Source organism: Triturus cristatus, chromosome 3_2 (assembly GCF_964204655.1).
Source record: "Triturus cristatus chromosome 3_2, aTriCri1.1, whole genome shotgun sequence".
In the NCBI taxonomy this organism is placed as follows: domain Eukaryota; kingdom Metazoa; phylum Chordata; class Amphibia; order Caudata; family Salamandridae; genus Triturus; species Triturus cristatus.
In genome coordinates, this window is record NC_140584.1 from 85286713 (window position 1) to 85300780 (window position 14068).

General features: G+C 39.7%; 1 protein-coding gene across 2 annotated transcripts in view; it reads right to left on the reverse strand.

The window, feature by feature from the left end:
- ITGB5 (integrin subunit beta 5) overlaps positions 1 to 14068 on the reverse strand; it is a 522259-nt gene that overhangs the window by 24628 nt on the left and 483563 nt on the right. For both annotated transcript variants that reach the window (XM_085647299.1, XM_085647300.1), the window contains 2 exons: positions 12401 to 12623; positions 6388 to 6488 (listed from right to left, as the gene is read on the reverse strand). In XM_085647299.1, coding sequence (XP_085503425.1) covers positions 6388 to 6488; positions 12401 to 12623 — 324 coding nt within the window. The remainder of the gene's footprint in view (positions 1 to 6387; positions 6489 to 12400; positions 12624 to 14068) is intronic.

Here is a 14068-nt window from a genome sequence, read left to right on the forward strand (position 1 = left end):
TCTCCTCTGGCCAGCACAGTACATGTCCTCTGCAAATTCTTTGCGGATTTGGTTACGTTTTGTGCCAGATTTCCCATTCACTAAGCACAGCAAAATAAATCTATATAACTTTGACACATGCCACTGGCACAATTCAAGTGCACCCTACTTAACATTTATGTACGACCCCTTAAGATCATTCATTGACGACTCTTCCCCACTTCTACAGGAATGCTGATGATACTCAGTTTATCACTGGGTTAAAAAGTTCTTCATCAGCATCATTCTAGTTTTCTTACCAAGGAAGGGTGAGTGGCCACTGGCTCAAACGCAATGCTGGTAAAAAACAGTGGTGGTGGTTGGCAAAGGACTTGAGCCCTAACTGGACAGGTACTGACTCACTGACCTGGGACCCTGGCCAGTCGGTATCTCATCTATAGGCAGGGCCAGTGGAATTATGCGATTGGCGGCTGCAGCCTTTTTCACATAATTGTAGATTTGCCACACTTGCCGCATAATCTATCATCTGCTGCATGGTCAGAAGATTGACAAAAAAAATGTTTCTAGGGCAAGCGGTCCAAAAGTTACTGAAAACGCAGCAACACGTGTTGCCGTGCAGTGCAAGGCTCTTCGCAAAGTTGGACTGGCCACTTTTCCGTTGCTTATGGCTATATTTGGGTGTTAATTTGGTACTAATGAGGTCCAACCCAAGACCAGACAGTGTTAACAAGTGTAAAAATGGCAAAATAATGAAGCAATACTACAATAAAATGTGCCACATTACGCTGCATAATTTGCCTTTCCTTGCTGCATAATTTACTCAACCCTGACGCACATTTTGGTCCTCCCCTGCCGCAAAATTCCAGTGGCCCTGCCTATAGGTGCTGTAAATTCAATTTGTGCCTTACTGTGAGTCATCTGTGCAATTTACATAAGTTTCTACCCAAACTTAAGCATGTTTGCAAGAGATTGGCTATTTTGGCTCAAGTTGTCTCTCATTTGGACTATTCTAACTTCCTGTACTTGGCAATTCCTAAACTTTGTCTTCAACACTTTCCGGTTACTGAAAACAAGGCAGCCTACATGCTTATAGGTTGCACATGCTTCTGCCACTCAAACCCCCTTTTTTCACATCTTCACTCACTTCGATTAGGAAGCAAGTCTCACTCAAAATAATTTTTGCAGTACTTTGGGCCATTTTTGGTCCTGCTACGGGCTTTTGTATTTTACCGCTCAAACTTTAAGTTCTTCCTTGGCTCTTTTTTTCGATCCAGAGACTCAAAAGGTCAAGCATCTGAGGCCACACGTTTTCTTCTCTTTTCCCTCCTTACACAAAGTTATCCCTCTCTATTTGTACTTCACCACATTTCTGTTTTTGTTGCTCCTAGGGCCACCTCACTCAGCACTATGAAACCGAGTGCTAACTAAATGATATTAAACATACCATATGATTCCTTTACATAATTTAACATAATTTCTGCATTACATTAGATTGAGGGCATTGGAGATGGTGCAGTGGATTCTCCAATACACCTGGACTCACCTCAACCCCTCCCCAGCAGTCCCCATATACCTGACAGTTGGTCAACCCTTGTAAAACCAACCTAGGAGGGACAAATGTAATTATATGTTGCCTGAATTGTGGAAAAAGGCACTCTACTTTCTTCGAAAGTATTTTTGGACATGGTCCTTTTGAAAAAACATCTAGGTTAAATTGTCTCCCTGCATAAAAATTTCGGATTGCTAGTTACAAATGTATAACACTAGGACCCGTTCCATGTGTTTTGGGAAAATGAACTGTATATGTACAACCGACAAACAACAAGGGATGGTCTAATGGTTAAACACAAGAATTAATGCAACAGATACCAATTACAAGTTCCAAGATACAACTGGAATTTTTTCCACAGATTTCATTAGCGATCCAAAAATTCACCAGGCTGCAGCTGGATTCAGTAAAGCATGAGTAAGTATTGTCCACTGGAAGTTCCACTAGTGCTGAATGAGCATCTAAAAATGTTATCATCATATGTCCTTTATCCGGTTGAATAAAATCATAAAAGGAACATTCTAAAACATTTAAAATAGAGATATAATAAAAAAGGTCCAAGTTCATTTTGAGAAATTATTTCGAGGTAATACTAAATCGTGAGGGTAATTACAGTCCAACAATACGTGCCTCATCATATTTTTACAAATCCATAACCATATAATAAAATGGATTAAAAGTGTTCAGTAGAAGCATCCCAAAACTAGCACGATTTACAAAGAGGTAAATTAAAATCCTCAATAAAAGGGGCACAAACCAATCATAAATACAATTAAGAAAAGACATATAGGGCAAATTACGATGTCGGTGGGACCAACCCCGATGGCACGTCGGTGTCGGTCCTACCGATATCTGCCTTGCAGTCCGCCAGCCTCATTACAATGCAGTGGGCAGAGGCACCGGGCGGAGGGACTGTCTGCTGCAGTTCAAGAAGCCCGTTGGAGCATCGGAAATGCTTATGATCCCTTAATGACGGTGGCTCTGCTGTCGGGATCATGATATCATTTTTTGACAGCCTTTCCATGTCGGCCTTTCCAACATGAAAAAGCTGTCGGGAAATGACTTTGGGGGCCCCTAGCCCTTTCCCCCTGGGCCTCCGCATGTTGACGGGGTGCAACTATGGTGCCCCCTAAACATCTCTGCACCGTGTGGCAGGCATCGCATTTTGTCAGACACACGGTGCTGGGATGTTCACAACCGTCCATTTTTCAATGGACGCTAGTGCTGGGGGCATTTTCTGCCCACTGCACAAGCTTCCATTGGAAAATGAATGTTTGTAGCCGCCCTATGGGCGGTCACATCCTAATCCTGAGTTCCAGACCGACATCGTAATCAGCCCCTAAGTGTACAATAAATATGCTTGCTATTTAAAAAAGCATTCGACCAAATATACCATATTGCCGGCAAGTATCTTACATACTCTAAGAGTTGTGTGGCGGTCCCTAACCCAGAGAAGTTTACAAAGGGGAATAATCTAGCATGAACGTTGTTTAGCATAGGCCTTACAGAAAAATACCAAGTGTTCATTGTTCTCTTGTACTTGACAACCCAACGGGCACAGATTCGATATGTCTCCCTTTTTCATCCAAGAATGGGTAAACGTAGCCAACGGTAATATGCCCAATCTAAATTTTACATAAAGTGCACATGCAGAAGGGTTGATAACCATATTCAGGTATTGTTCAGACTTAGGTACACATTTGAACATCAGGAAGGAATCTATCAGATGCAGCAGAAAGTTTTGTGTCTAATACAAAAACTGATGGGTCGTTTTCAGCTTGTCCAGAGCACCTTGGGTTAATGCAGAAGGCTGCAGCCAAAAACCTTCCAGGCCCAACTTGAATAGCCAATTTTTAATATGGACAAGCCAGGGGATCTTCTCAACATAGTGGTCATCTAGTATGACTCTAATGCAATCCCTATAGGGACCTACATTGTTATTGGGCCAGAGCCTTATCCAATATTAGATTGGTGTCAACATAGCAATGTCAGATATCAATTTTAGGTTAATCGGGAGAGTCTGCACACTGGTGGGGAGTCTCAAGAGGTTCTTCATATAGGCATTTCAGCTTTATCAAGGGTGTTAAGTTTACAATGTCCCCATAAATATGCCCCACACCTAGCTCCCTCACAAGCTTGAATCATATATCTCCAAGGGGGGGAGATAGCAAAAATGGGTGATCTACTGGCAAATCTTATGTTAGACCCTGTTCTTTGTTTTAGAGTCATAACACTTTTCAGTACCTGGGCTACCCATCTATGGGAGTCTTCCAGTCTTGCACCCACATTGTCAGATTCATATATACTATCCTATGGCTTCCCCCTAAGAATACCTTACTCTTAAATGTTTTCTTCCTGGCACCAAAGACCATGTACTTAGTTTTGTTACTGTTAATTTCCAGGCCATGCTCTAAACAAAAAGTGTTACATTTATGCAAGAGAATAGGTAGGCCATGAGGAGTGTTCGATAATACCAAAGTTTCATTTGCGAAAAGGAGACACAGTATTTTGTAATCCTTCGCCTTTAGGGAGTCATTTTCACAATTTAAAAGATAGGGGATGCAGACATTTAAGTATAAAAGAAATATTGTAGGGGTCAAAAACACCCTTGTCTAACACCTCTCCTGATTGGAATATCTTCGGTCAGTTCTCCTGCAGGGACCCACCTAACCCATGCAAACTTTTCAGTATATAAAGCTGGTATCAGGGACAATAGTCCCTGCAGGATCCCCGCGGGATCCTGATCTTGTGAACAGCCACCCAGAGTTTTGCCTTTGGGACAAGATCGAATGCAGCTCACAGATCCACAAAGGCAACATACAGCAACCCCCTATCAATGTCTACTATCTTCCGCTTAATGTACAGGAATCACACAATCTGATCAATAGTACTGATGTTGGATCTGAATCTGGGAAATCCAATCCCATAGCCTAGATAAGATTTGCATGCTATAGACTTTCTGGATATTGTCAATCAGACTCATTGGTCTGTAATTTCCTGGTGTGGATTTATCACCCTTTTTATAAATAGGGATTATTTACGCTCCTTTCCAGGACCTTGGGATCGGTGCTCCAGCCATCAGTGCGTTCGACAGGCAATTAATATAGGGTCCCCAGAGATAAGGTTCATTCTGGAATAAATCTGCTGGGATTCTGTCCCAAGCCAGGGGCTTTGCTGGATTTTTGAGCCAGGATTGCATCTAAGGTTTCTTTTAAGGTGAATGACTTGCGCTCCTCTCCAGCAGAATCTATAGTATGGGCTGGCAAGGTTTCTAATATCCCATCTCCCAAACGTGCCTCCTTATACAGTGTTGTCATGTTCTCTCTGATACAAATGAGGATTATATAACAGTATGAGATCTACAGCACCAGAGATGAAAAATATACATAAAAAAAACACTGAGTTGAAGAAAAAGACGCAAGAAGCTTTGTGGCGTATAATTGAGATTATTGCAAGAAAAACGCAAGTGTTATTAACCAGAGGCCTCACTTCCAACATTCTGCAGATAAGATATCCCAGTGAACCTTCAGTTGAATGAGATAGGACAATCTTGCAAGTTTCCATGCTTGGCTGTGGAATTCTTTCTCTATACTTACGAATCATGAAGTTGCTGAGAAAAAAGTTAAAGCAAAAACTTCTCATCCTAGCTGACAGAGGCTATTTTAACAGTTGACAATTAAATTGGGTCACAAGGGTACATGAGCATTGACAAGTGAGCAGTGGGATAACTTTTATACTGGTCTATCTGTGTCATACAAGAATATGGATGAATGAAACTGGTGGTTGGCTCAAGGAATGAAGAGAGGGAGGATGCAGGGGAAGTAGAGTTGGCTGCAAAAAAACAGAGGTTGAGACTTTTTACTTGAGGTTTATGTCTGTATGGAAAGGTACTACAACAAAAAGCAAACAAGTGACAAGTCGTAGAACAAGACTGCTCATCACCAGCCACACCTCATTCACCAAAGAACCAACAATCACCATTGCAAGTTTCTTTGATGAATGAGGTGTGGCTGATGAAGGATGACACCTAGGGGGAGTGTGAGGCCACACCTGACAAATGTTTGACTTTGTTGGAACTTTGTGTGTCCTTCACATGTCTGGAGATCTAGCTCTACAGACCCTACAATAACAGGGGAAATTCCAGGATTTGAACAGTCTTCTTCTAAGACTTGTCACTTGTTTGCTTTTTGTCATAGCAGTTTAGGGAGGACGCAATCAAGTGGCTGCCGTTAAATCCTCTCATTCCCTTGTACCTTTTTGACAGTCAAGGTCCGCCAGATTTTCATGAATGGAAAGGTACTCAATTAGCTGGTCAAATCCATAAGAATCTGAAACCAAGCAAATACTCTGGGGCTTGAGTAAACCGAGATATTATGCCATACTTTTGTAAACTGCGTTCAAGTTATGGAATAGTTTCTAATTTAGTTGTAGCGGATCCAGAGCCACTCGTAATTCTGAACAAGTCTATTAGATGGCAATCAATAGCTTGCTGTTATATACCAGCTCTTTTTATGCATTTCTTAAATTATGCATTAGCTTAGGAACTGGATGGAACAATAACTAATGAATCAATGAACCAATAATGGTTTTGAGCTTACAGCCTCTTACCTCAACATCCCCTGTTCAAGCACAGAATTAATGTTTATTTTTCCTTTGAACAGCCCACGTTAAATGAGCAGGTAGTCCAGACAATGTAATGCAGTGACTACAAGGAGACGTACATCTGGAGTAGATATAAGCAAATGTATTTCCATATAAAAGGCACTTAATCCCTCCCCTTATCCACAAAAACAGACACATCTAAGTGGTGTTCTGGAATAGCTCATTTAGCAAAATATGTCCCATTGTGTGGTACTCACCGAGAACCTCCACCGTCACAATCTCATCCTTGCAGAGTTTTTGGCAGGTATGGTTGGCAGCCAGCCTGCCCGAGCTGAACAGGCGGCATTCAATGCAATCCCTACAAGCAGAGAAAAGGCAGAACAAACTGTTAGTCATGGTTTGGGCCACAAGGATCTCTATCTGAGAGCCACACAGGAGGTTTATCACTGCAAGCCTCTGATTCAATGGTTATGTCTGGGAGAGCTCCAAGGGGCTTGGAGCGGTGCCTGTGTTATCATATCAGTGAAGACTGCTACTTAAGCTTGGCAATCTGGAATGGACTGTGCACTTCAGCCACAAAATTAGCCCTGCTTTGCATCTCTTCTATCCGCATTCCAGTAATTGAAAGACATTCATGGAATGTGGAAAAAATGCAGAACACACAAAATTGAAGAAATATTATTGTTCTAATTTTTGCACATAAAGGTATGCGCATAGATCGGATCCCAATTCTACAGTGCTGAAAACTAAACATTGGCCATGGGACCAGTTTAGAGCTACAGAGCTTTGATACAGATGTAGCAGATATCATTTTCGCAAATATGAGTATTTTTCTGTATTTATTTTACAGTTTATTTTGTTCTATATTTATTTTACAGTTTATTTTGTTCTATATTTATTTTAGTTTATTTTGTTCAATCTAAGAAACAAAATGTCCTGGAGCAGAGAAATATCACAAAACCAGTGGTTTTCTCTCCATTAGCCTAGAGGCAGATTTTAAAACTCTTTTCTGCCAAATATGAAACATTTAAATAGTACCACTGTCAATAAGCATTGGCAATACAAATATGTCTGGATTATCAGTGAAACTGCCTTTCATGCCATTTAAGGGTTTAGGCACTTAAGCATGCCCTCTGTTTCTCATAATTTGCACTTATGCACCCACGCATCTACCCATTCATCCATCCACTGACTCATTCTTGCAATCACCCTTGGACACAATCGCAACAAAAACACACAAACTCAACAAATGCAAGTAGAAAAAGAAAACATGTAGTAGGCATATGCTTGCAATAATGAAATTAAACATAGCGGCAGATGTCCATCTTGCTGAAGGTATTCTAAAAAGTTTATCATTGCATTAAAGTTGCAGCGTGGCCGCCACATTTAGAACTAACGTGTGGGGACATCATAGAATGGTAAAAAATGGATGCACTATGGCAACAGCACTCCATAATGGTCTTTGTTTAGAAGAAGTAGCCACTTGAAATGCAGCACACTTCAGATTAAATGAGCGGCGAGCAAGTACACCGTCAGCACTGCCTGGAGAGCTGTAATATCCTCTTGGGAAACATTAAAACGAAAAGAAAAGAAGCAAAGAAATGAAAGGGAAACAATAAAAGGAGAACATTGAACACTAAAGGACTGTCCAACCAGCTGTGACACTGAAGCACACTCATTTTCAGGTGGATGTACACACGTGATCAGAAAATGCAGTCCTTCAAAAGGTAAGAAAGGCAGTTACTGAGCCACTACCCCATGCGGTATGACGTCATGGTTGGAAACAGAGTGTAAATGACAGACAGACCAAATCTGACCCAAAGGCTCCCTCTTTAGCTATATGGATATATATTTATATACATGGATCTATGTATTATTTAATGATATTTTTATTACATTATTCTGACTGACAAATACGAAGAGATTCTAACAAGAATTATTATGGTGCATCTCCTCTTTCCCTAGAATTTCTCAGAGGCAGTAAACACCACCAACATTCTTTCCTACAAAGGTAATCTGTGACACTTCATTTAACAAAATAACCCATGTGTTGGCTTCAATACATAGAGATAGCAACCTAGCCTTAAATGCCTATTGACTGTAAAGTATGCTTTCACAATTAATATGCCAGAATTATAGTGCATATCATAACTTTTCATAATAGACAGATGAGACCTATGGCATCAGAAATATGTTTCCTAATGAACCAATCAAGCCTCCACCTGTTATCATTGACTTGTCACAATAACCAACTGAGGCTTCCTGTACAGAGTTTAAGCTTTCCCACAAGACATCAATCAGATATACAGTTATTAAATACATAGTACTCAAAATTAGAGTTAGCAAAACCAAATTTTATCTCTCCCAAGTGGGCCTAACCAGGATTTTGAGAGTGCAAATCTTCTTTACCCACAGCTTGTCAGAGGGGGGTAACAAACACCAAAACCCTTGCCTACAACAGTACTCTTTGAGATTTCATGTAAAAAAAAAACTATCTGTAGACTTTATTAGAGATTAATAATAATCTACCCTTACATGGTTATTGACTAACATATGCTTTTAGCAATCAGTATATCAGGTCTACAGCCTTTATAAAAACCTGTCATTATAAACAGTCAGGACTGTAACCTTTATCAGTGTCATGTAAAAAAAAACAACTCTCACTGTGTTGGTCATAGAGGACTTCCCACAAGGCAACTATCAGGTATACTGTCATAAAATTACAAATATATACCAAATGGAGTTTCCAAAACAATATAAAATCTGTACTAATAGAGCCTAATAAGGATTTATATAGTACAAATCATCTACCTACTTGGTTGCATGCCAAACACCAACACCTAAACCATTGTCTACTACAGTAATCTGAAATTCCAAGTTGCAAAATACCTGCCTATAGCCTTTAGCACACTGTAAAACAATCGATCCTTAAAGTCTATTATTGTTTTTTACACATGCTTTTCAGAATAAGTAAGGCCTACTTGCTTTGTCATAACTTTCCATTGTAAACAGATCACACCTAAGGAACCTGACATAACTTTTCCAGTGAACCAATAATGCCTCTAACGCTTACCAATGGCTTGACACTACATACAGCATAGACCTGCTGAAGTTTGCATTAACTGGCAACCATTAGGCATAGGAATATATAGAAAATGACAGTTGGCAAAACAATTTCAAACACCTCTCAATAGAGCCTGACAAGAATCATCACAGTAAGCATCTACTCCCATGTTTAGTCAAAGGGAGTGACCGAAACCAAAACCCTTGCCTACCATGGTGATCTGTGAGATTAAATGTAAACAAATATCTTTCTACAGATTGTAACATACTGTGATAATAATTCACTGTTAGATTTATTGTGAAAAGTTTAACGGCAAAGCCATTAGGCTTTGCAATATACTTTTCACAAAAAATAAGCCAGGCTTACGGCCTTTGTAATAACTCTTCATAATAAACAGTACACACCTATGGCATTTAGCATGTAATTTCCCTTTACACATATCAAGCCTATAGTTATTATCTATGGCTTGTACGCATGACCAACTCAGGCCTACAATAGGTTGCTCACAAGGCAACCATCAGGAATACAGTCATAAAATTGCAAATGTACACATAATTACAGTTGGCAAAGCAAAACACTGTCGCTTCGAACATGGATTAACAAGGAGTCTCACAGAGCAAACCTTCTATATCCATGGTTTGTCACAAGGGGTGGCCAACACCAAAACCATTGCCTGCTATGGTAATCTGTGAGATTCCGTTTAACAATAATACCTGCATTTTGGCTTTAATTCAGAGTAATAACAATCCACCCTTAGATTTCTATTGACTTTTCACAATCCAAGGTCCACTGCCTTTATTGTAACATTTCATAATAAATGATCAGGCCTTTACCACTGGCTTGCCACCATACCCAACTCAAGCCTACTGCACTGAGAACAGGCTCTCCACAAGGCAGCCATCCGGCATACAGTCATAAGAGCACAAAAATAAGCAAAATTACAGTCAGCAAAGCAAACGGCTATCACTCCTAAGAGCCTAACAAGGATTATTGCATTCCATATCTTATTTCTCCCCCCTTTATTTGTTCCGTTGGACCACCAACACCGAAATCCTTGCCTACGACAGGCAAAACTACATGCAACAAAATACTTGCTCGCTTTAGCACAGTGTAATGACAATCCATCCTTAAAAGCATATTGTCGTTAACACATGCTTTTCAGAATAATTAGGTCAGGACTACTGGCTTTGTCATAACGTTTCATAATAAATAGATCAAATCTAACTGGAATGGCGCTGCCTAATAAATTGATGACGCATTTACAATTTGCTTTACATCCTACCAAGCGCAGTCTTTATTTAAGAGCAAATAAACTGTAATATCATAACTGTATGCATGGTAGTTGACAAGCACGTAGAAAAAATACAGCTTCCAAAACAATATACAAGCCCTCTTAACAGCACCTAACAAGAATCATCACAAAGTGAACCTCCAGGGCTAGTCAAAGTTGTTGTCCAATGCCAAAAGCATTGCATACAATAGTAATCTGTGAAATTGATTACATGTAACAAAATACATGTCTATAACCTGTAACACAGTGTGATAAACCACCAACTGTTAGAGGCTTATTGGCTTTAACAAATGCTTTCCACAGTTAAAAAGGAAGACTGTCTGCATAAGTCATAACCTTTATGACTAAGTCGACTGGACCTATGTCATCAGTTATAACGGTTTCCAGTGCGCAAATCAGGCCTAAAGCTTATTACCATAACCCAAAAGAAGAGCCCCAATTGGGTTTTTTGTTTTCTGGTTCAGGGAGGGCCTGGCTCAGCAGTTTGGGCTAGACTGTTCCTACTGGAGCAGGACCAAGGTTGATTTACTGATAGCTGGGTTTAATCTGAGGTGGCATGTTGAGCAAAATAATGATGGCCTGGGATGCTCCTCAAGTAATAACCAGTGGACGAGATTAATTCAAGCATTCTACCCATCGCTATTTTATTTACTTTATTGTCACACTACGGTAAGCTGAGACATTCCATGTAACAATATGCCTGTCTTTAGGCTTTACTATAGTGTCATAATGCAAACTTAAAATATATTTACTTTTACACACTAACTACGGCACGGGTAGTGTCTTTATCCTAGCATTTAATAAAAAACAGATCAGGTCTATATCATGACCATTTTGTGCCACATAATCAAGTCAGTCCGGCTGCATGGAGTATAAACTTTACCACAAGGTAAAAAGTGCAGTGAACGCAGTCTCTCTAGTGGAAGCACACACATTTGGCCCAATCAGAAACAATATGGATGCCCCTCTCTCAGTAGTACTCTGAAAGCTCTATTTTGATGATAACATAAGGCCAAGCGACAGTTGCAATTCATTGTAGACCTAAAAATCAATGTAAATTTGGGTTACCCCGAGCATCCATACTACTCTCAAATGCAAAGCTGCAAACTGAAGTCTAAAGTTAATGATGCAAAGGGGTGGGTGCTGGGACTGCAATACATTCCTCATTACAGTGTAAATTATTTACTTATCTAAGACACTTTAACAGCATGGCAGTGTATTGTATGTGTGTGTCCTTCTGAAAATTCAAGCTCAGGCAGACTACTGCTGCTGGCTGAGGCATTTGGATAAATAAGCAAAATAATCAAATCATTGTGTGGAGGGGAAGCACTTTTTTGAAGGAAGGACACAATTTCTGCCCAATCAAAAATATGTATTCTTGGCTATTAACATGTGGATGAAGCCAAATCACTCTCTTTAGTACTCCTAATAGTGGTTTTTAATTTGATTACATTAGGTCTGGCAACACCTGCGATGTCAAGACAGACCTAAAAATGATCCGTCCAATAAATTCTTTGAAATTAAAAAAAATAATAATAATAATAATAATAATAAGTCTGTGATTTCTCTCAGGCACATACTGAAGCAACCAATGCACATCTTTTGAAACTAAATGATACCTTTGAACTCAAACATTAGCTGACCAAATCCCATTTTAAACCTCTAAAGATTATACACCTGTTCAATGTTGTCACTAATTATTATATATATGAGAGTTTACCTTCCAAACAACATTTTATTTTGATAAAAAGAATTAAGGCAATGTAAAAATGTATTACCAAAACAGGATGACCTGTTTCTATTGAAACTTTAGCAATTTTAATTTTATAGTGTGCTCCCACAACATATTAAGAGACTTACATTTAGAAAAGACTAGGTCAACACAATGTTCCAAGTGGGCACAAATCTAACAAACCTTTTGGTGCCACAAGCATCAGGACAAGTGGGGCACTTCTCGCACGTCTCTCCAAAAGCTCCTGGCTCCACACACTGGCATCTTCCACAAACACAGTTGCCCCTGTCACTGCACATCTGTCCATCGACTGACATACAGCTGTCGGTTTCTGTTGAGCAGTTGCAGTTGTCACCAATGTAGCCCGCGTGGCATTTGCACTCCCCACAGTGGCACTCTCCGTGACCTTGAGTCAGGAAGAAAGAAAATGCTAGTTCAAGCAAAGTATCATTAAAGCATTTTCTTATGTTCATTTCACTGTATTTTGGTAATAACTTGCAACTTCATCTTTGCACTGTAGTGATATAGTCTCATATCTCACTGTAGCATGCTATACCGACCCACTCCAGTGTTCAGGCCTATAACAAGAGAGCGGGCCTTTAATTGCTGGTTTATTCTGCTACGGCAGGCTATACAGCTATTAGAATATTCCAACCCATGAGGGCAGAATGTCTTCATTTAAAAACAAATGTCTACTTGGAGGCAGAAGTGGCTGAAACGCACTGCGCCTCCGAAGCCTTTGTTCCACAGCACTTGTTCTTTGGGTTCTACAATTACAGCCACATGCTTAGGGCCACAGCAGTTCACTATTGAACACACACAGCAACAGCTCTGAAAGGAGCCTGATGTTAGCCCCGATTTCTCCCTGGGCTTTGGCTAAACTGCTTTTACTTGTTCAGCTGAGCCTGAGAGACCAAGAAACTGACAGGAATTCTTGCCGCCCACCTTCTGAGGCTCTAGTGACACTGTGAGGTATGGCCCAATAAACATATCCTGGAGAGGCAGAGGAAAGAGGGATGCACAGGCTGCGGATTAGGACATTGTAAGCTTGAGAGCAGCTTTTATAGGTTGCTTCAGCTTCATTATCTTCAGTGGAGCTTTCAGCACTCCTAAGTTCTAATAAAAGTTTGCCCCAAATAACAAGTGTTACTGGGCCACATTTACAGGTGCTGTGGTGATATCATAGAACTCAAGGTCTAAAAATTAGTGGCTTGTAAATGGTACTAGAACCCCAAGATAGCGATATAGGACCATATTAGACAAGTTACTCTCAATGTATTTTTTATATTTTAGCTCGCGTTTGGGAAAGTGAGCCTTAAAGAGATTTTTTTTAAACGGGGAAACATTTATTGAAAACAGTAAGTTAAATACTGGACAACATTATTTAGTAGACAGTAAAAGAAACGTGAAAAGAATTATTAAGTTAGGAATTTTTAGAAAAAACATTCTTGCTTTGTTAAAAACACATTAATCTTGTCAAGTGTAAGATTTATGAAGCAGTTCACTGCAATGTGCCTCTAACAACTTGAACCAGAAAGTTCTGGGTTTTTTTAGCTTGTATAAATATAATTCTAATTAAACAATGAGCAACTGTAAAGCTATGAAGAGTGGTTTGTTGCAGTTATAAAGATTAAACCCATATTTCATTGCGAAATATGACCTAATATATATGCATATCTATCTATTAATCTACAGATAGACATATGTAAATATATATGTATATATAGATGTAAATGACCTAGTAGTGGTCGCCACTGTGTAGTTATAATTTATTCAGTGTTTCCATAGCAAGAGCTTTAATTGTTTCGCTAATAACTTTGGCACCATGTTACGCATTCTCACAATTGTTTT